Here is a 23,702-nt window from a genome sequence, read left to right as displayed (position 1 = left end):
TTTAATGACATTTTGTATTCTAAAGAATGTATATGCGCTAATCTGGCCAAATGCATAAATCGGATGGAAAGAATTTGTCTCTTGACCAGAACCTTTCAAAATTCAATTCTAGTTGATAAGATTTCTCCATCTGGAGCTTCCTGAAGCTTGTATTGCTTGTATCAGTTTCACCTTAAAAAGGCAAAAGAGATTGAACATCCCAGGGAAAATCAGCAAAGATGCTTGGAGGCATGATAGAAAATTGCCAAGAGCTTAATAAATTCTGCACTCCTTGGGCACATCTACATGTGACTGAATATACTCCAGCTCAATTTGAGCCAGAATAAACGAATCCTGATGTCACTGTCTACATGTGCATTTAAGTACAGTAATGCACCATACTGCTGGATACCGCTTGTTTCTGACAGGAATATACATGCACAGTAAATCAGTCTACTACATCCTAATAGCTGTGCATGTGTAGACAGTGACGCTTTATTACTCAGCAAATTAGTCTGCTGTGCAGTAAAGCATCTCGTATAGACACATGCCTTGGGCACTTCAAACTTCTACTGACATTAATGAGATTACTGGGCGTGTGAGGAATCCATGCCCAGGTCCCCAAGACTGGGATTATTTATCCTGGAGTTAAAAGGACTGCCTATTCCCTCCTTTTTGACCCAGTCTCATAACATCAGAACACAGGGATGCTCAAAGAAGCTGAAGTCAGTTACTCTGAGACAAATAAGAGGAAATACTCTCTTATTCAGGATATAGTCAACTGCTGAAACACTCACAACAGGAAGTATTCAATCTAATTAGTTCATAAAAAAAGCTGTATAATAGCATGGCCACTACTGACAATTTTAGCTTCAGGAACCAATAAAGTTATGTCTGCAGTGCTGATTTTTTATTTTTTCCAATTTGAACTTCTTGTAGGTTCAAGCTGTGGCCTGGTTATTTTCACCATTTTCTTTCATTTCTTTGAAGCAAATACACTGAGCTTCACATAGCTTATCCACCAGTTTTTCAGCTGCATACTGCTCTCTATCTACATTAATGAGCTTTTGCTGTCATTCAGCACTTGTAGCCTCATTATTCAGGTACAGCCTGGGAAACTGAGCAACTCTAAACTTTGGGACAAGTTACATATTTGAGATTATACTAACCTGTTTTGTAGATGTGTGATGAGTCTAAGTTAACTGCTAAAGATTGCTTTACAAAAATAAATCCACAAACCAGTTTGAAACACTATGGGATTGCTGCGTGATCTGTGCATTGGACATAGTCATGTAAGGGGCTGTTTCTGTTCCCTGCTTGGATGACTGAACATTTTAGGCACCAGTTTGCAGAACTGTTCTGCATGGGTGGATTTTATAGTATGACCTGCAGGTTACCAAATATGAGCTTTGGCAAATATAACAAAGGAAATGACTTCCACAGGAAGTTCTCAGGAGCCTTCCCTCAAAATGCTATCCCTTTAGTGTCCTCCTGATTAAACAAGAGGGCTATTAGCTTCAGCACCATGTGATCTCACATCCTGCAGTATCAGGCCATGAGAAAAGTGTTTTTCCAAAAAATGAAAAAAATCACACAGATTCACAGAAGTTTAGGGCTGGAAGGGACCTCATGAGATCATTGGGTCCAGCCCCCTGCTTTGGGCAGGAAAGACTGCTGGGGTCTAATAACCATTGCTTTAAAAATCTTTTTGAATCCATCTCGCCATCTTTAAAAACAGCTTCATAATGTTGATTTAATCTGCTTTAAAACAAGTACACTGTGTTATGACATTTTCCATTTTCTAAGTATTTTAAGAACAATGAAAGATTTTTGTGCTAGAAAGTGTGTTAGCTCCTTGGAAATTTACAGTTTTTTACTTAAGAAAAATATGTATAGAAGCATAGTGTCTTCCATCGATTCTGCTGATGGAAAAGGGATTTTGCAGAACTAAAATTGAGTTTTTGTGAGGTCTTTGGTAGCATCCATCATCTCTACAATGGAACTTGGGATGAAAAATCCTTATTCTAGTCTAGGGGTACCTAGAAGAAGGCATTTATTTTAGTCATTCTGTATTCATTGCAGTATCTGTACTGTTAATTTATTGCAAAGTTTGATATATTATGTTTGAATTTCTTGTGAAAATGTTCTTTTGATTATTTACTTAAAATTCTTAAATATACTTCCTCTTCTTTTCCAGATGGGAAGAAGCGCTTCATTGGCATAAGAATGCTGACGATAACACCTGCGTAAGTATTTTTAAATATAGGCTGCAGTGAGGCACATACAGTTTATTATATATTTCCCGAGCAGTAGTTCAAAGCTGAAAAATTCAGAATTCTACTGAATTAAACTGCCACAGAGCCTAGATCTGTGCATAAGCTTTGGCAAAGTTTATGAATATTTTTAGTTCTCAGTATTGAAATTTATGTTCTGAGATCATGAAATGTGTTGTCTCAGTTTTCCAAATCCTGACATTGGTGACTATATTCACTAAGGAGTGATCTGAAAACTTTCTTGTTCTGGTTTTCCTAGTCAGTTGATGATCTTTTAGAACCCATTTCCTTTTTGCATCAGTAAAGCAAAAGTTGTATTAATGGCTAGTTTATAATGAGAAATACAACATTTAACCATTAGGCAGCTTACTACCTAACAATTCAGAGCCCTAAGTTAGGTACCCAGGTTACCCCACATGAGACACTAGAGCATAGTGGTTACCACACATTTTATTTAGTACTTGATTATACTGGTAACCAGAGTTACTGTGCAGTCCTGCTGGCAAATGTCTTTTAAGTGACACTACTGAGCGGTAACCTAATAATACTGCACAGTAGTGTACTGGCACTGTTAGTGCTGTGACATGCTACTGCACAGTATTATTTGACTACTGCTCAGTCACTGTCTCATGTAGATATGTCCACTGTGATGGAAGAGCTAGGCAGCTAAAACAACATCTTGAGAAAGCAGCATGTAGGTAGCACCAAAGCCACCTGTAGAACCTCTTAAAGAGAGGCATTTAATTCTGAGTTGGAGGAAAGACCCTCCCTTAACTCAGATTCATAGCTGCAGGCCTTGTCTTCCACCCTACAACAGATCTAACAATGAAGGCAGTAGGCTAATCGTATATGAAATAGTCACTGGAGAGGGCGATGGGGCCCAGATCTCCCCTGTGTATGCCATTAGGTTATAAAGAAAGACTATTAAATAAATATCTCTCTTTTTGTCCTCCCCGACCTCCATAATGGATATTCAGGTACTTGACACAAAGTGGAAGACTGTCAACAGAAGAAAATGAGGTAGCCCCACAAATACCCTTATAGTCCAGTGGTTAAGAGTGTCTTTGTGAGAGGTGTGGGTTCAAATACCTCATCCACCTCAGACAGGAGAAGAATTTGACCTGAGTCTGCTAAATCCCACTGAAAAATCATACCATCTAATCATTTCTTTCTGGCTACCTGTTGTGTGAAATTAGGTTTGCTCCCATTAGGCAGATTCTGGATTGAATAAGGAGCTCCTGGTCTGTGAAGCTGCTTGGTTAAGGAGTTATAGACATGCCCAGTGCCAGATACTTGTGTGCTTATTGGCTTAGGCAACAGATGAGCAGATGTCTGGAGAAGGCCAGAAGTAGCTAAACATTGGGTTTAGGTGCCCAAATCCTTCTTGTGAATCTAGCCCTTGAAATAAAGGCAGTGCTTTACCATTAGTTCAGCTGGGCTTGGGACAGACATTACACTTAAACTGGTATAAGAGATTGGAAACCAGGTCAAACTTGTAACACAACCAAAGTTCAATGCAAATGGACCACATAGACCAGTGACTGAAATGAGATTATTAGACCAATGACTGAAAATGGTTTAAGATAAACCTGGATGAATGTAGTATCACTTAGCTGATTTAGGTTAAGTGGATTTAGGTTTATGGAATTGCTGTCCAAGATCCCCTTCAGAGTCAAGTTAAGTCTCAATTCCTCAGTATCCCAGAATGCTTTGCACCTTTCTCACAGGGTAGGTGGGTTAGCCTTGGTCCAAGCTGTCTGTTCCAGCTGAATAGGAAGGCATGATTTAGCACCCCCTGGCTTCTGGCCTGAGACACTGCAGGCATGTAGCTGCATTTCTAGAATCAAAAGTGAATGTCTCTTCACTTGCTTCTTGGTTCAGTCAGTTTAGACTAACCTGTGAAGATTGAATAGATTCACCCTCAGGCTTTTTGACTGTCTGTACTTAGCCCTAAAGTGCAGGTGCAAAACCTTCACCTCTGTTCGCCTTGTTTCAGTTCACCCTTAAAAAAATCCCTTGGCAGTTGAAATCATAGAATCACAGAGAGGCAGGGCTGGAAAAGGACCTCCAGAGGTCATCTAGTCCAACCCACTGCCTGAGGCAAGATCATCCCTATCCAAACAATCCCATACAATCCATAATCTAAACTAAGACTACTACTAAGACTACTAATCTAATACATAAGCCTACTGTCAACCCTGATAAAACACAGACCTAATACCCTAACCAACCACAGGTAAAGCAGGAGAACCATGGCAGCCAATGTCATGCTTTTATGAAATGTCAATATATGCTCAAGAAATCCCAGGTAAAGGGCCATGTCCCCTGCTACAGAGGAAGGCAAAAACCCCACAGTCTGTACTAATCTGACCACAGGGTAAAATTTGTTCCTGACTCCAAATATGGTGATCAGTCTGACCCTGAGCAGAGGGGCAAGACCCCCTAGCCAGGAACCTCTGGCTTTGTTCCCAGCAGAAGTATTGGTAGAAGAGAGGCAGTACTGGCACATCCCAAAGTCCCCAGCCTTGGCTGTAGCCAACATCCAATACTTCTGAGGGAGGCTTAACAACACCCTAACACATGTAACAGAAAGGGAGTGCGGGGGCAACCAACAAAGCCCAGAAGCATATAAAATACCCACAGTAGAACACAGGTGTAGTTACATCTAGATTACCTCTGACCAGTGGCTATCCAACTTCTTGAACACGTTCAGTAATGGAGAGTCCACAACTTCCCTAGACAGTCTATTCCACTATCTCGCTGTTCTAACAGTGAAGAAGTTTTTCCAGATAGCCAATCTAAACTTACTTTGTTACAACTGCAAGCCATTAGTCTGCATCCTCCTCTCTGAAGCAAGAAAGAAAAGGTGCTTTCGTTGTTTTTATGACAGTCCTTCAAGTATTTGAAGACTGCTATAATGTCCCCTCTTAAGTGACTTTTCTGCAAGCTGAACATGCCTAACTACTTAAGCTTCTCCTCATGTGACTTGCTTTCCAAGCTCTTGATCATCTTTGTTACCCACCTCTGGACATTCCCTAACTTCTCCAAGTCCTTTCTAAAACATGGACCCAGAACTGCACACAGTACTCCAGATGAGGCCTAACCAGTGCCAAGTAGAGAAGTGCTATCACCTTCCATGTCCTGCACCTAATGCTTTTATTGGTGCATCACCTTTTGTGCAGCTGTATCACAGTGCAGACTCATATTGATTCTGTGATAGACCAAGACGCCCACATCTTTTTCCATACTGCTGCCATCCAGCCAGGTGTCACCATTTTTTGAGACTACAAACAGTTCCTTAGACTTTTTTCTCTTCATTATATCAAATATGCACCAGAAATTTTAAAGTATCTGAACTATCACTGGACAGCAAATGGGAGCTCTTATGATAACACTCTTTCCTACCAGTAGCCAGCATGGCAGAGAATTGTGTAACTAAACAATATAATTTGCAGCTGGTATGTTAGCTTAAACAGTTTGTTTATTCAGGTATATTATTGCTGTCTCCTCATCCTGGGACAATATAACTGCATTAATTCCTACCACAGTTAAAACAAGCTGGGGATCTGTCCTTGAATACCAGGACAGACTCATTCAGTGTGAGGCTTACTTCATTCAAAGAGTCTAACAAAATATAGTGAGCGATAGTTAGGGTCATTCTCAGTAAATAGCAGTTCCTCTGTATGTGTATTTAATTTTATTAACTTCTTGAGGGAAAATATAAAGCAGCTTTTGAAGTACTGTTGGCTTCCTCGCTGTCTGACTGCATACCCACAAACTTCCACTCTGATGTGGAGCCTAATTCAACCATGAAACGCACTGAGTTTGGAAATCTTTCCACCCAGAGATGAGCTCAAAGCAATAATGTACTGAAGCTTCTACCTAGTCAACTCCAAATATGGGGGAACATGGGTAGTTTCAAATCTGTATTTTGCAGCTGGTTCCTATCTCTTGAATAAGCCAAATTCAAACAATCTGAAATCAGGGGAAATACTGTAAATGGAAGCAATATTTGTCTTGAAAAATACAGAAGTCTGTGGACTAGACATTGGTTTGTCTGTGGCTTAAATTCAGAAGAATCCTGGTTGACTATTAGTTATCAGAAGTGCCATGTTTTATACTAAGGAATGAAATGCAAAACATACTAAAGTATTAGCAAGTTTAGTATAATACACAGTGTACCTTATTGCCACACTGAATGTTACAACGTCTCTCTTGTCACGTGTGTACAGCACCTAGCACAACTGGGTCTTGGCCTTACCATGGTATCAGCCAGAAAACAAACAATACCAGCTATTTTTGTAAGCATTTTAAAGATCACGTGTAGTCTAAGGTCCATCCTAGGCACAGGCTCATCAAGGTAGCGTGGTTAAGTCATGCTAGTTACTGAAGCCAATGTCATGTAAGGGAGTGATGTGGCCAGCATCGTATCTGGCTGTCTTTAGTTCCTTAGCCTGATGGCCAGGTATCTACTCACAGCTGGGTTGACTGAGGGCCTTCTTCAGCACAAGTCAGAGAGAGCAAGAGACTTGCTCTTGTGTCTCTATCTGTTTTTAAATGCCTAACCTGTTTTCTCTTTCCGTTTGCCAGATATATTGTTTCATGCTAATAAATTGTATATTTTATAAAAATATGCTGCATTGGTTTCTTTGTTGAGGGAAATTTGATGTAGATGATATTTAAGTTAATTAATAGGTATTTTTGACACAGAAACAAAGATGAGAATAAGGAAGTATACTTGAGTATAATTTCTCTTTAAAACAATAACTGATTCTAGTATTATAACATTTTACTTTTCTCTTAGTCTGGTGGAAGAACTGAAACACAGCAATGCTGATTTTCCTGATGTCAGGAGTGGAATTTATGTACATGAAGTTGTTCCAAATTCACCCTCTCACAGGTATGTTGAATCCAAAGCAAACATCATTTTCTTCACCTTGCGAGCACTTGCCTAGCAGAAACTGACAGGCAGCAGTTACATTTCTATTCAAGGACATGCTCCTTCTTGTTTGCCTTTTGTTTTTCAAATTTATGTGGGATTTTTAGTAAGGTGACATTAAAAATGATTTAGATTCTAATCACATGTATTTATAATATCACCATTGCCATGGATGGTATTCTAAAGTACTTTTGACTCTAAATAAAAGACCCTAAAGAGGTATATATCATATTGGTATTTGAATGGCAGAATAAACTGAACCTTTCATATAAATGAGGACACTACTTGCCAGTTTTTATTAAATAAACATTTCTCTATGTTCCCTGTTAGGATGACAAAGTAGTTGTCAACTTGAATTTTCTGCACTGTTGGATCAATTTTCACTTTTTATTTCATCATACTACTAGTGTCCTAACCCAATACCTCATATTGGAGAAAGGATTCTTTTTCTTTTTCATGTTTTCCATCCATCTGGACTTGTGGATTTTTCTTGGAATAAATAATAAATTTGGCGGGCGAGTAACAAAGTCTTTATTTTAAAAGGGAAAAAAAAAGAGAAGAGAAAACATATTTACCCAACCAATTGGTCAGCACATGTTGTCCACTTTAGACTTTTTTTAAGAGTACATTTAATTTCTAGGGGTGTAGGTTGTAGCCGTGTTGGTCTACGGACATAGGCAGACAAGGTTCCTTGGGTGAATTTGATATCTTTTATTAGACCAACCCAAATAATTGGAGAATAGTTATTAAGCAAGCTTTTGGGTTCAAAAACCCTTCATGAGGCTAATTTCTAGAGCACTCAGTGGGCATATGTACACATAAAACTTAATGTACAGTAGCCTAGTAGCACTTCACGGTAGCATGCCAGTCAAAAACCATGTTAATACACTACTGTGCAGTATTATTAAGCTATTGCACAGTAAGCATCACAAAAAAACTGTGCCCTAGCACTACTGCACAGTTACTGTAGTTACTGCACATTTAATTAATACTTCATTAAGCAAGTACTGAACTAAATGTACAGAAACTATTGTGCATTAATGAACATGTAGATGCGCCCATGTGTACTTTATAAAACAGTCCTGTGGAAAAAGATGGCATAAGCCATTCACTAGTAAAATTTATGCTTATGTTGTGATATGTGCTGAAGTTTTGAGAGAGCAGTTCCCAATGAAAACTGCTTTATTTTGTCTATTTCAGAAGAAATATCTTCAATAAGATGATCCTTGTCTCATTTTTCACTGAGCATGGCTAAGCCATGCTGGCTTCCACACCCAACAAAGTCTGGCCCCTTTGGACTCTGGAGCCCAAAAGACAATATATCCCCACTTACATCTGGGTCACCTGGGAATGTCTCTGGCATAAGTCCAGAGCATTCCTTTGGAACTGTAACAAGATGCCTTCACTGGCCTAGCACCACAGCAATGGGTACTACCCTAGGTTAAATTTGCCCCTCTGGAAGAATCCACTTGAATAGTTGAAATGCAATTTAAGTGAATTAAGTGGTACATAAACCTTCTTCTAGCCCCCTACACAGGGGTGAATTTCAAGCCCTTGAATACAAAACATAACTTTTTCTTCTTGTGCTCTATGCAGAGGTGGGATCAAAGATGGAGACATCATTGTCAAAGTAAATGGACGACCTTTGATAACAACCAGTGATCTCCAAGAGGCTGTGATGAATGAGTCCCCTCTACTACTTGAAGTTCGAAGAGGAAACGATGACTTGCTATTTAACATTGAGCCTGAAGTTGTCATGTAAATCAAACTGAAGAAGCTCACACCATAATTAAACTCACTTATTCTGGACCATCAGATACCTCCTTTCCAGCTACAGTAATTATACTTCCTGTTGACTTATGACAAGGTGGACGAACTTGATTGCCTGAGCCATTTCTGTACATCGTAGCTAAACAAAATTGGGTCACAAAATGAAACATAGGTTCTGATTTTAAATTACTCTGCAGATAAAAGAGGTGTTTGTGGGAAAGTAAAAAAACAAGTACCCCAAACTGTGCATATTGGGCATATCTGAATATTACCATGGAAATGAGCTCCAGCCCGGTGCTGTAAAGTTAACAGTAATGTTACCATTGGTTGCGGAGCTAGCTCTGTAACTTGAAAGTCCAAAACCATGAGCAAACCTGGTACAAAATTGGGGAATTTAACCTTGGATGTTTATAATGAGGACTTATCTGTGATATAATTAAACTATTCTGACTCAGAGGTGAGCTATTGTTAACCTTTTTGAATGTGAAATTAGTATTGGCAAAGCTTATATTTGCCCTTTAAGCGTAAACATTATATGTGAATGCAGCTAGGGAAAAATTGTAAATATCAGAAGAGGTGAAAGTGGTAACAGGCTACAGAGCATTACACCTAGGTCATGCAACTTCGGACTATGGTAAATGATTCTTATAGAATTAATGCTTTTTATATCAATCAAACCAATGTGCAGAAGAAAATTAAACATTTGAGAAAGTGCACAGTATTTTTACAGTTTTTTTTTAAAGTCGTGGTACGTATTAGTTTTGCATTTTACTGGTAAGCTTGGCTGTAAAATTGATATACTACTTATGGCTTGTACTGTATATGTTTCTACTGTAAGGGAATTAAAGTTTACAATAATAAAATTTTGCTTTACTTATCTGTTAATCATTATTTTTCAAATAGTCTCCCATACAGAACCAGGTTCTCCAAAGAGATAATGGTGTTAAAGAAAAGTTGGGGTGTGATGATCCTAAAAAAGGATCCTTACTTTTATTGCTCTATCATTCTTACGTTAAAATTGTGCCCTAACTTCAACTATGATTATTAGGAATACCTTGCACACATCACAAGTCACTTTTTTACCATGTTATTTCCTAATTATTAATTCTGCTTGTTCTCAACCTTTTTATATTCTGGGCATTCCTCCGAAACTTTTTTTTAATTTGGTGGGACCATGGTTGAGAACCATTAATGTTTTTCTGCAGCTTATGTCAGCAGTTCTCAACCAAAGCCCTGCTGCCACAACCATCTAGAACAGCCCCATATGACCCATGCACAGGCTGATGAGCCTAAAGCAGGCTGGAGTGCTAGCTCTTGCTGCATCCCTTCCCTGTCTGGCCCTCTGATGCTCCTCAGAAACAGAGGCATGTTCCCTCTGCCCCTCACATCTCTGTTTCTAGCAGAAGCCTGGGAGGTAGGATTGGGACTGCACTGTCTCACCCCTAAAAGGGTCTCACAGCACCGGGTGACATGGCATCCGAGTTGAGAATCACTGCTCTAGCACTTCCCATTGTGCTGGACCCTAAATACATTCAGCAAGAGGCAAATAGTCCCATTAGCCCTATTTTACAGACAGAGCTAATGTGATTTATGCAGTTAGCCCAGGGCAAAGCCAGGAACTAAATGCTGGTCATCTAACCCCAAACCACCCCTACCCAAGGAATTTCACTCCCATTTCCAAACACATGTAAGGATGTTCAGTCCGTGTCTTTTGTTTTGTCTTGTCTGGAATCTTGTCTAAAACTATTCAAACTTTTTAAACTTCTGTGTTGATTCTGCAAGTTTTCTGCATGCATAACTCTCACTAAAATCAGGTAGGAGTCTCTATGCTGGGATTTAGTAGGACCAAATTTTTACTTGGGGTAAAATATAAATGTAAGGTCCAAACCTGCAAAAATTCCTGCGTGCACTCAGCCTTTAAGATGATAATAGTCCCTTTAATTTCAGTAGCATTACATGTATGAAGTCAACCATATGTATGAGGTTGCAGGTTGGGACCATATTATTTTCAGATTATTTGTAAGTGATGTCAAGGGAATTCCTGTGAGTTATTACATTCTTCAGTATCATCAGACAAGTTAAAATATTATCTCCAAATTGTCAGTTACAGGTTTAATGAATCTTAACTTCCAGAGCCAAAATACTTGATAAGCAACCCCACAGAGCTGTTGGGTCCTCCCTTTGTGGTACATTTTTAATAGAAGACTTAAGCTTTTTGGCATAAAACAGCATATTAGTTATTACTGAATTAAAAAGAAAACATATAAAAGGCTTTTTATATGAAGGTTGTATGATATTCTAATGTAATTCTAACCACAGTTAAAAGTATTCATAAATAGGATACAACATACTGAAATTATATGTACGTAAGAAGGGGACATTTCCCTTTGCTACCATCACCTTAGTAAAGGAAACCCATGTGCAGCTCTGTACAAGATTATTTTGGAAATCTCATATCTACTCTGCTGAAGTGTTATGCCTTTGCACTGGAATAGATTTAACTCTAGGGTTAGATGTTGCTACCTGAGAATATAAAGTTCATCATTTACCTTCAATATAGCATAATCCATTTTAGTAGTAGTCTTCCTTATCAATGATGGGAAAGAAGAGTGTACTTTGATGGGTGGACTCAGCCACCTGACATGGGTCAGTGTTTAAAAAAATATATTTTTTAAAATATTTTTTTCTTAGACTATGTCCTATTCTAAGAGTTGGTGTTCTCTGATGTCAGTTGTTAATGTTGCATTGTAATTTCTTGGCTAGAGACTATAAAATATCTTGCTGTATCTCTTTAAAACAATTTTTTTAGGCATTTTTCTCTAATGGACAATTATAGACCATGCCTCTTTTCAGAAATATTGGCTATATATAACAAATATGTGATCTTGGTTTCTAAAGAAAAAAACAGCAGCTGCAGGATGTCTGTTTGTCAACAAAATTAAAGCATTTGGTATTCCTTGATTATCCTTTTATATCAGAAAGATATCTAAAAGCACTTCATTAATTATAAGATCTATTGCAGTAAAATAAGACAACGATTGGTTTAATTAAGGGATTGATTACACTGTCACATAGGAATACAATCAATCCTCTACAGCCATAAGAAATAAGGATATGTCAACAGAGCAGTCATAAAAACTGGATAGAGCCCAGAGTAGGCTAATTTACCCTGATTCTTGGGTTGTGGTGAGCTCTGTGTTGCCATAGCTAGTAGTCCTGCAGCTTACCTAGCTTGGGTTTCTCTATACATACAAGATTGCAGTCACTATTGAGTGGTAACAGCAGCATGGATGAAATTTAGGATGCTTGCTCCATACCACTAGAGCCAAGACCCTGATTTTTTTTTTTTCCAGTGAACTGAAGGTAGGTTTTTGTTTTGGCAAAACAATGGACCCAAAATAAGCTAGATAATACAATTATCTAAGAGAGAAAGTAAATTATTTTTAAGAAAGAGATGATGGGTGAAGCTGAGGTGGGATGCGAGTTAGGCCAGGGAAAAGGGGAGAGAAGAGTAGGGCAGAATGGGAAAAGAAGACAGCTTTTGAAAGTAAATTGCTTGTTATTACTGGCAGTAGATGCAGACAGTCTGACGCTGAGCCGAGTAGACGTGTTCACATGCAAACACCCTCTTTGCCTTTCTTGACCTGCACTTAGTAGAAGGCTAGAATCTATTCCAATGATTATTGCTATATCCTATGCAATATTTGCATGTAACTTGGTATCAATAAATGAGTGCCTGCACCTTAAGGCTTTGCCTGTACTGCAACATTAGCAAAGAGTAAGGTACACCATGTCTCTAAAGTATAATACTTATTATGTACTGATTTGACTTTGCAGTAGGAGTGCCATTGTGTGTCATGGTTAAAGGGTGAGCTGTGATAATTTGAAAAAAAACTTTAAACAGCTGAAGAAGCCTTTACATTAGTTGGGAAAGGATTCAGCTAAACCATACGGAGGCTTACAATGTAGAATCTACATCTGTACGGGGAGTTAGTCACGCTCAACTTCTGCACTAGATTTTGCAAATATTTCGGGCTCTTTAGATTCACATTAAGTGAAGCTCTTAACCTACCTTGCATACTACCTAGTAGTCCCATCTCTATTGCTTCTTTTTTCTTGCTTGAGATTGGTTTACTTACTTCAGAGGAAAGAGGACTAGGGGAAATCTTTCTTCTCTGGGCTTGGCAGGAGTCTACAATGTAATGCTACATATTATTTCAAGCAACTGAATAATGCCTGTGCATTGAATGGATTAAGTTTCCCTTTCCCGTAGACAAGGGAATGTAGCATAAAGGAGTTGGGATTGCCTATAGACAGTCCATAGCAGGCTGGAAATTACTGTTCGGAGAGACACTGACAAGGCAGGAGACAGACCAAAGCAATACTGAACGTGTGTACTGTGAGTGCTAGTGTCTCAGGGGACCCACCTAGAAGGATGATGTATTTGGGTAGCTTTGAAGTTTGAAAGACTGTTGGAAACAGGGGTGGGAACATTTTTATTTGTTTTATGTTGTCTGTTTATTTGGGTTTCCACTGTCTTCATTTAACTGAATGCACTTGGGGGAATCGTCCAGGGCTGTGTTCTCATTCCAATTTCCCACAGTGGAAGATATTTTGGTCACTTTTTTGTGCTCCTTTTAGCAAGTCCTTCTCCAACACTTAGGCTAGGAGAGAGGCTACAAGTCTCTGCCTTCAGAACAACTTTAAAGGTTGTGCACTCTGGAAATAAATTTAAGCAGAAAGAATAAAACTCACCTCTACTTGTGCAGATACTGTAGAAGAGGCACTGGCTGCCAGCTCCGTTCTGATTGATGGGAATGCAGCCCTCAGCTGCACGTACTGTGAAGTCTGGCCTTGTGTCTGTGTGTAGTCTATGCTATTCAGTGCTGTATTAGCATGTCTGTCATGCTGAGAACGGATGAAAGAGAAAGTGTCTCTGGACACGGTAGTAAGACTTCAGGCCGCCACAGCAGTAAAGAAATATCAGGGGGGAAAAAGATGCTTACTTTTTCTCATTTCAGCTTTTACCCGTGGGGGATGAAAGAAGGCAGGTGAAGCAACTTCCCTTATTTCAAAAATGCTGTGGGGGCATGTAAGTGCTAAAAAGCTTTTTGATCTATGAAAATCTCAGAAGAATCTCAGAACTAGCTACGCACTCTTTGTTGCTCCGAGAAATACTAGCCACGCAGGCACAAAGCATACTCAGGCATTATGAGGGAAAAACAAATTCCTGAGGAAATCAGTCACCAAGGAGAACAGCCGAGCAGCTCGAAAGAGTTAATCCCACGACTGTAGTGGAGCCACAGAGATCAGTGACTTATAGCTACAAAACCGTCTATGTGAAATCACGTTCTGTGCTCTCTCATCCTCATAGCTGGGAATCGCACCTGTGTTGCTACTTGCACAAAAGGAAGGAAATTATTAAAAAACAAATAAAAAGCCCAACAAAAACAAACAAAAATAAAATAAACCTCAAAAGAGCTTCTGGCTTTGGGCTATGTCATCATCAACCTTCAATTAGGAGACTGATAGGATGAGGAGGAGATGACAAGGAGACCTTAAATATGCCAGAGAAAATAGTGCTAGTGATCTGTAAGGTGACATTCAGACTTCAGAATTGGCAATGAAATCAGATTGGACATAAGGAGAAACTTCTCCATGATTCGAGTGCCCAGGATCTGGACCAGACTCCCGCCACAGGTGGTACAGTCACCTACCCTGAAGATGTTTAAACAATGACTTGATGAGCACCTTGCTGGGGTCATCTCCCCAGCAGTCTTTCCTGCCCAAGCGCAGCAGGGCTGGACCAGATGATCTCATGAGGTCCCTTCCAGCCCCTAACATCTATGAATCTATGAATGAAATAGTATCCCAGTGCAATGGCAGGATATGTTATGTTATTAGAGGAACTGTCTTTCATCTGCAATATAAAACACATCTGGTCATCTGCGGCTAACAATCTCCAGATACTTTTCAGAAGAGCAGTTCTTTTGGATGCTGACTATATTTCACTATAATTAAACACTTGCCCCTAGTTTCAATTAGGGAAAAATACCCTTCATTTTCTCTTGTCTTGGACCACGTTTCTAATCCTGCCACAATTAACATGCAAAGTAAAGTATCAAAGTGACAGGATAAACTGTTTCTCTCTCTCTGTATATGTAGTAATCTAGGATACTGCTAACATGGTCACTTTATGTCAGATAGTGAAGCAACAAAGTCATTATGCTATTTTAGAAAAGTTTTAAATACATTAATTGTGCCTATTTTTTTTTACCTTTCAACCTACAAAAATTCAGTATGACTCCAATTATTGCGGGGTAGATAAAACCTCTAAAATGTGCAGCAGGAGCTTTTTACATAAAATATCCTAACTTTAAAACTCACAGCTTCGAATTTTTCAGTTAGAAACTTAACTGCTATACATCCCATGGTAAAATGATTTTACACTTCATTTCTGCCTCTGAATGACTTAAAATGTGACACATACCCAGGACTAGATATTGTTCAGCTTGTGCTTTGCACAAGTATAAACATTAGGATGAAATTATGAAATACCACATTTAAGGAAAAGTAGAAAACATCTTCATGGAAGATCAAGGGGATTTTTTTTTCAAATCTCAGTAACTGCTCATTGATTTGGAATGGAAGAATGATGATGGCTCAGTGGGCAAAGTGAAAGAGGTGTGTGGACCAGTACAGTGATAAATGCATTGTGTCACATTGCTCTGCAATTTATCCATTACTACCTATCTCTTCACGCATATGCTGCACATATTTTGCACTCAGATTACTGAGCTTCAGGGGATTATTAGAGCAAAGCTCAAAGATTTATCACTAATCCATGCCACTTCCATTACTGTTGCTGGAATAAGCATCCACAGACTCAAATTTCACATTGCATGAAAACTACAGTTTATTTGGACCAGCGGCTGTAACAGCAGCTGCAAGATGAAAGGGACACAATAAGTAAGACAGGGCAAATTGAAAAAGAAGGGTGTGTGAAAGTAAAGCCTACTAAAATGATGTAAATAGCTATGTTGACTACACTTTCGTCTCAAAACATAACAAGCTTCAATAATATGATTATAGTATAGTTATACTGATGATGGAATAAAGCAAACATGCCAAAAAGAAAACTGCCTTACTTATTCACGTATCACATGTATTCCCCATCAAATTAGCCTTCCAAAAACAAGGGTGCATTTCTTAAGGGAAGAATCTGAATTTTTTTTGTCCAGAACAGCAGCAGTATCATTTCTATTCAGGCACCTTGAGAGAGAACTAACTTCATGCTCATTAGAATGCACTTGGTTACTGCAAATTGCTCTTCACCGAAGAGGTGCTAATAACCTGCTCTTCCTTTTAATGGTCTTGATGAGTCTGCTAATCTGGTTACCTTTTCTTCTAGGATTTTGCTGAAGTATTTGCGATTTAGCTACTACACATTTTTTTCCTTCATTCTGTATTTCCAAAAAACAAGGTGAGTCTCTCTTATTGGGGGTGTATAGTATGAGAGAAAACACACTGCTTACAACTTTTGTCTCATTTTCCATTAAAATGCAGACCTAAGCATTGCATTGGCAAATTCTTTACTTTTGGCTTTCTTGCTACTGCTTATAAAATGGCATATCATTTTATACCATGACTTTGCTTTGTGTAGTTTAAAGGAAATTTCATTCAACTTAATATGATTAATGATCCTTCTTTTTTTCTGTTGGCCTTCATGGTGTATGATCAGACCCTAAAATGAAAGACTGAAGTCTACAGTCACCGTGTAAAATTTCCATAACGCTAGCTGCAGACAGATTCCTGTAAACTTTGTATTCCAGGTCAGGAAAAAACTCCCTTTTTCTGAGCTGGGATTGAGTGGCAGTGAGGATGCTGCACTGTTTCATTCAAAGAGATACAAATTTGAGCTCCATCCTGCACCCAGCTTTAAATGGCCATTCAGGCTAGAAAGTCAGTGGTGGCCAGATATGATGGTAGCCACATTAAGCCTTAAACATACTAGCCTGAGCAGGCCTCTGATACAAATATAAAACTTTGATAGGGTTTACAGTCATTGGTGTTACTACAATATGAAGTAGTAGTTATGAAGATGTATCCTGGATGAGTGTGGCTTCTCTCTGATACTTCTCTGACAAAAGCCCTATCTAAGCAGTGCAAGGGGACATAGGGCAGCCAAAAGGGGAGCACATAAAAAGTGGAAACAGGGTGAGATCACTAAAGATGAATATACCTCCTCTGCTCGTGCTTGTAGGGAGGCAGTTAGGCGGGCCAAAGCTACCGTGGAGCTGAGGATGGCAACCCAAGTAAAGGACAACAAGAAATTGTTTTTTAGATACATAGGGAGTAAAAGGAAGGCCCAGGGAGGAATAGGACCCCTGCTAAATGGGCAGAAGCAATTGGTGACAGATAGAGGGGACAAGGCTGAACTCCTCAACGAGTTCTTTGCCTCAGTGTTCCTAAGCGAGGGGCACGACAAGTATCTCACTGGGGTTGTAGAGAGGCAGCAGCAAGGCGCCAGACTTCCATGCGTAGATCCTGAGGTGGTGCAGAGTCACTTGGAAGAACTGGATGCCTTTAAGTCGGCAGGCCCGGATGGGCTCCATCCGAGGGTGCTGAAGGCACTGGCCGACGTCATTGCAGAGCCACTGGCGGGAATATTCGAATGCTCGTGGCGCACGGGCCAAGTCCCGGAGGACTGGAAAAGGGCTAACGTGGTCCCCATTTTCAAAAAGGGGAGGAAGGAGGACCCGGGCAACTATAGGCCGGTCAGTCTCACCTCCATCCTTGGTAAAGTATTTGAAAAAATTATCAAGGCTCACATTTGTGAGAGCCTGGCAGGACAAATTATGCTGAGGGGAAACCAGCATGGGTTTGTGGCGGGCAGATCGTGCCTGACCAACCTAGTCTCTTTCTATGACCAGGTTACGAAACGCCTGGACACAGGAGGAGGGGTGGATGTCGTATACCTGGACTTCAGGAAGGCCTTCGATACGGTATCCCACCCCATACTGGTGAACAAATTAAGAGGCTGTGATGTGGATGACTGCACAGTCCGGTGGGTGGCGAATTGGCTAGAGGGTCGCACCCAAAGAGTCGTGGTAGATGGGTCGGTCTCGACCTGGAAGGGTGTGGGCAGTGGGGTCCCACAGGGTTCGGTCCTTGGACCGATACTCTTTAATGTCTTCATCAGCGACTTGGACGTGGGAGTGAAATGTACTCTGTCCAAGTTTGCAGATGACACAAAGCTATGGGGAGAAGTGGACACGCCGGAGGGCAGGGAACAGCTGCAGGCAGACCTGGATAGGCTGGACAAGTGGGCAGAAAACAACAGGATGCAGTTCAACAAGGAGAAATGCAAAGTGCTGCACCTAGGGAGGAAAAATGTCCAGCACACCTACAGCCTAGGGAATGACCTGCTGGGTGGCACGGAGGTGGAAAGGGATCTTGGAGTCCTAGTGGACTCCAAGTTGAACATGAGCCGGCAGTGTGACGAAGCCATCAGAAAAGCCAATGGCACTTTATCGTGCATCAGCAGATGCATGACAAATAGGTCCAGGGAGGTGATACTTCCCCTCTATAGGGCGTTGGTCAGACCGCAGTTGGAGTACTGCGTGCAATTCTGGGCGCCACACTTCAAGAAGGATGCGGATAACCTGGAGAGGGTACAGCGAAGGGCAACTCGTATGGTCAAGGGCCTGCAGACCAAGCCCTACGAGGAGAGACTAGAGAAACTGGACCTTTTCAGCCTCCGCAAGAGAAGGTTGAGAGGCGACCTTGTGGCTGCCTATAAGTTCATCACGGGGGCACAGAAGGGAATTGGTGAGGATTTATTCACCAAGGCGCCCCCGGGGGTTACAAGAAACAATGGCCACAAGCTAGCAGAGAGCAGATTTAGACTGGACATTAGGAAGAACTTCTTCACAGTTCGAGTGGCCAAGGTCTGGAACGGGCTCCCAAGGGAGGTGGTGCTCTCCCCTACCCTGGGGGTCTTCAAGAGGAGGTTAGACGAGTATCTAGCTGGGGTCATTTAGACCCAGTACTCTTTCCTGCTTATGCAGGGGGTCGGACTTGATGATCTATTGAGGTCCCTTCTGACCCTAACATCTATGAATCTATGAATCTATAAGGGGACATAGGGCAGCAGAAACACATCTCACCAAGACAACAAAAATTAATATAGAAGACACTACCTCTTTTCTTTAAAAAAAAATAAGCCCCATATATTCCATTCCACACAAACCGTAGGGGCAGCCTTCCATAACAAATTGTAGTTTTTCTGCATTTCTGCTGGCTCTACATTGAAGAGTGGGGAATACAGAAACCCATGGTTTTCCATCTATCACACAAGCATGCACTGTTTTAAGATGGTAACGTAGGCCCAGACTTTTAAAATTATACAGCCATGAGAATTTAACTTTGCATGTTGTTAAGCACATAACATGAGTGTGCAGGCTGGATATTTGCAAGGCATAAGTAGTAATATTCATGCATATATGTAGACATAAATGAGATGCAAAGAAATAATAAATATGCAACTACATGCACGTGGCTAAAAATATGACCCTATGTTATTGCAGCTGGTTCAGCAAGGTTAATGCAGATGATTAGACCACTCACACTGAAATACCACATTTATAATATTTTCTAATCTTAACAAAATATGTAGTAGTAATAGATATAAATGTTGATACTATATAATGGGAGTCCTCTGCCAACAATAGCCTTTTTTGAATACTATAATTATACATAGTAGGAAAACACTGCAAATAAATAAACAAATACATAAAATAAAACAAAATTAAACCCTTGTTGCTTCATAATATATAGTTAAAGTGTTTCTCTTGCTATAACTAAAGTTTCCTGGTTCATTTCCACTGATATATTGAAACTTTTATTTGTGCCAACATCAACAAAGCCATAGTGCCACGTACTGGACAGAGGAGGCTTGTTTTAGTTTCTTTCAGAATTGGAAGGAAGGAAATAAAACACCAAGTTTTTCTCTTTTTTCATTTTCCATATTGTATAAGAATTGCAGAATGGAGAATCAACAAATGGAGCAATGAGGTACAACATATTCCCAGTCTCTTTTGGGCCACACTCAAGATTCCTTTGTCCATAGAAGTAATATTTTGAATAATAGTTTTCAGCTGCTAACGTAAAAGTTTCTAAAAACTGGAGAGAGGTTTACTGTCTGTTTCAATAATGTTTTAAAGTAAGTGTGTTAATTTTCCATGTTAAACTTTGAATGGCCTTGGTAAATGCACTCATTTGGCACTAGAGATTGACAATATAATGAAGCTAACAAGCGAGAAGTCAAAGAAGTGGACAGAGTGTATCCATCAATTTAATGGATTGCACACATTAATTATCAACCCTTTGAGTTCCAGAAGTCTGACATAGTTTTATTTAATGTGCAAGAGCAGGAATGAGACATGAGAAAACACAAAACAAGAAAGATTGGTCTTTTATTCAATAAAGAACATAAAAAAAATGGATAATTTAACAGTGCATGAGCAGTTCCAGTGAAATTGGTGAACTAAACTTGATTAAATTTAAACATATTTGCACGCACTTTATACTTGGGTGAATCAAGTTCAGGAATGTTGTAGGGCTCATTAATTCATAACAGTTGCTATTTATTCTTTGCATTCTGGTGGCACTGGATGCCAAGCACCATCTACGTACAGAAGAGTGTTGAATAAATCTTAACAAGCTCATGCTCTGAGGAGTCAAGGAAAGCATAATTAAATACTGTTCATTTGTGTAAAAAACACAAAAATGTTCCTTTCCCACCTCCTCCAAAATGCCTGCTATGATTAGATGGATAATTTCTTGTAAGCATCACAGTAAAAGTGAGTCTTGAGTGTAATTTGAAATAGAGGAGACAGTGGGTATAATAGTTCAGGATGAGCATTTGTCACATAGTCATTAGTCATATAACAAAGTAGAGACTTACTCTGGCATCAGTAATAGGATAGAGGAAAAACTAGATTAAACGCAATGAGAAACCATAAAGAGGAGATAAAATCCATGTGGCAAACTGGGGAGTTTCTGGAGAAGTTGGAAGATTTGCTTTCAAGGGACAGTTCTGTGTTTACTCCTATGATCATCAGTGATGAAACAAAACAGTGACTTGTCTGCATGTGCAATATTTTCCTCCCTGCCTAACGCCAAAAGGATTTCCTGTGTGTGAAGAGCACATTAGTAGTTAAGATAGAAAACTAAATTCTTTTAATGGAGGAATAAATTCAGACATGATGGAGAATCAGAGAAGTCAAAGAGTTCTTGGAGAATCTTATATCTGGGAAACTAAACACTTTAGTTTCAGTGAGGAAGGAAACTTTTCATTGTGGCCTGCAGAGGGAGCAAAGAAAATGACAAGGAGGCAGGCATGAGACCTGAAAGACAGAAATAAGGGTAGAAGTGGTAGGGCAGCATCATGTATTAGAGATGAATCGAAATCATGTTGTGGAAGGATGGTAAAGGAGGTTCTACTGTAGTTGCACTGGACCTCTGCTTTATACCCGTGGTTAGGTTTTGAATATAGAGAAAGATGAAAGAGACTAATACTAGCAAGAATTGTGTTATCATGGAAGATTTTAATTCCCCGTGTGTTGACTGGAGAGCAAGTGCTACTAAAAGCAATAGAGTTTGGATATTCCAGGATGTGATAGTTGAAAGTTTTTTTACCATCAAATACTCATCCAGCTACCAGAAGGTGATGTGATTTTAGTTTTAGTTAATAATGAGGATATTTAGAAGAGCCAGTGGTAGAAAATAACCTTAGATTTCATGATAATGAGTTAATTCGTTTTAAGTTGAATGGATCCATAGACAAAAGTGGGTTTGCAATTAGAGTGCTTGATTTCTAAAGGGTAAACTTTGACAAACCAAAGGAAACAAGCTGGTGAAGTCAAATGGGGTTCAGGGACATAGATATGGAAGAGACTTGGAATATCAATTTGCAAGTGCTAAAATGGTTAGGAATCTGTATGCCAAGCAAGGGAATACAAATTGAGGCTCCAGACAAACTATATGAATATCTACCCAAAGGAAGATATTAGGAATAAGCAGAGAACCTATAAGGAATGGAAAAAAATGACTGAACAGCAAAGAAAGCTATGTCAAGAAGTGTAGGGATAAAGTGAGAAGTGCAAACAGCTTGCCAAGGATATTAAAACAAACAACAAAAGGTTCTTTATCTATATAAATAGAGAACAAATGTGCCCCTATGTAATATCTGGGAGAGATTAAAGTTAATCTAACTATGGCTCAAAGTCTAAATGGATATTTAATCTCAGTTTTCAGCACAGATGATGTTGAACACAGAGGCAAAGGCAAGATGAATAATGGGACTGAGAGCAAGGAAACAGAAATTACAACTAAAATGGAAGCAGAACTCAGAGATCTTAATGTTTCCAACTCAGGGAAACAGGATAATCTCCATCCAATGATTCTGACACATGACAGAATTGACATACAAATTTACATGTTCAGTAGAAAATATTTTAAATCAACTGATTAAGTTGGGAATGGTACCATTTGACTGAAGAAGAAACATGTCTATCTTTAAGGAGGGGAAAATGCAATTTGGGCAATTACAGGCCTGGTAGTCTAATCTCAAAAATATGCAAGGCTTTAAAGCACAATTTGAAGAAAAGAATAATTAAAGACATGGAGATAAATGGAATACAAAAATGCAACTGAATTTTACAGTATATTATCAGATGAGGCTGCACAAATTGCGTTAGTGGGCTGGTTGTATTTCCTTTGTCTAGCCGATAAATTGATCTCATCTATCTAGACATTAATGTAGCAAATGATTTGGTGCCACATGGGCAATTACTACAGAACCTGGAGAAGATGGGGATTAATACATGGATTCTAAAGTAAGAGACTGCTGAACAGGGACAAGAAGCAGTTTTAAATGGCAAGCAGCAGGCTAGAGAGAGGTTACCAGTAGAGATACTTAACCATTATTCCTGGGACCCATTCTGTTTAATATTTCCATTAGTGTCCTGAGCACAAGTACGGCTATGCTGATAATACATAATTGCAATCCAGAAATAGCTGGATGACTGAGGAGTAGAATAACAGATACAGAATAAAATTCAGTAGTATAACATTTGAAGTCTTGCAAATAGGCTCAAACAACAAAAAACTGAGCAAGAGTTCAGTTGGAAATGAGTGAAGAGGAGAAGGACCTGGATTTCCTAGACGATTACAAGATGACTGACCTATCACTGATCACGCTAAGAAAAAGGCAAATCCAATACTACAAACTTCAGTTGAGGTATTTTCAGTAGAAACCAGAAAGAGTTAGTCCACTGTATACAGTACTTGTGAGACCTCACCTGGAATACCATATACAGGTGTGGTAACTAGTATTTAAGAAAGATGCACTCATACTGGAACAGGTACAGGAAGGAAGAATACCTTGTAAGCAGGTAGTTTATCCTTCTGGCTCATGCAGGGAAATTTGCTTCCTGATGAACTATATTCAGCTAGCTCTCCAAAGTTCAGCAAACAAATGAAACAAAACCCTCTATCTTGTAGGCAGTAGGAGGGAAGGAAGGGAAAAGAGGCATTTCCTGCCCTGATCCCAAACAAAGCTACCTGGCTTCTCCTTGCAGTAAGTTGTACCCTTCACAACTTACTTCTTCCTTCCCTTTGCTTTCTCTTATGGGAGCTTTTAAAGAGACTCCATTCTTAGCCAAATGCCCATGAAC

General features: G+C 39.6%; 1 protein-coding gene across 1 annotated transcript in view; it reads left to right on the top strand.

Moving 5' to 3' along the window:
• Positions 1 to 9,838, top strand: part of HTRA3 (HtrA serine peptidase 3) — a 47,268-nt gene extending 37,430 nt beyond the window's left edge. The window contains exons 7-9 of the mRNA XM_006270329.4: positions 2,177 to 2,225; positions 7,057 to 7,152; positions 8,788 to 9,838. Coding sequence (XP_006270391.1) covers positions 2,177 to 2,225; positions 7,057 to 7,152; positions 8,788 to 8,953 — 311 coding nt within the window. The 3' untranslated portion in view covers positions 8,954 to 9,838. The remainder of the gene's footprint in view (positions 1 to 2,176; positions 2,226 to 7,056; positions 7,153 to 8,787) is intronic.
• The last annotated feature ends 13,864 nt before the right edge of the window (positions 9,839 to 23,702 follow it).

The sequence above is a fragment of the Alligator mississippiensis genome, chromosome 2 (assembly GCF_030867095.1).
Source record: "Alligator mississippiensis isolate rAllMis1 chromosome 2, rAllMis1, whole genome shotgun sequence".
NCBI lineage: Eukaryota > Metazoa > Chordata > Crocodylia > Alligatoridae > Alligator > Alligator mississippiensis.
This window is presented reverse-complemented; position numbering and strand designations above follow the sequence as displayed.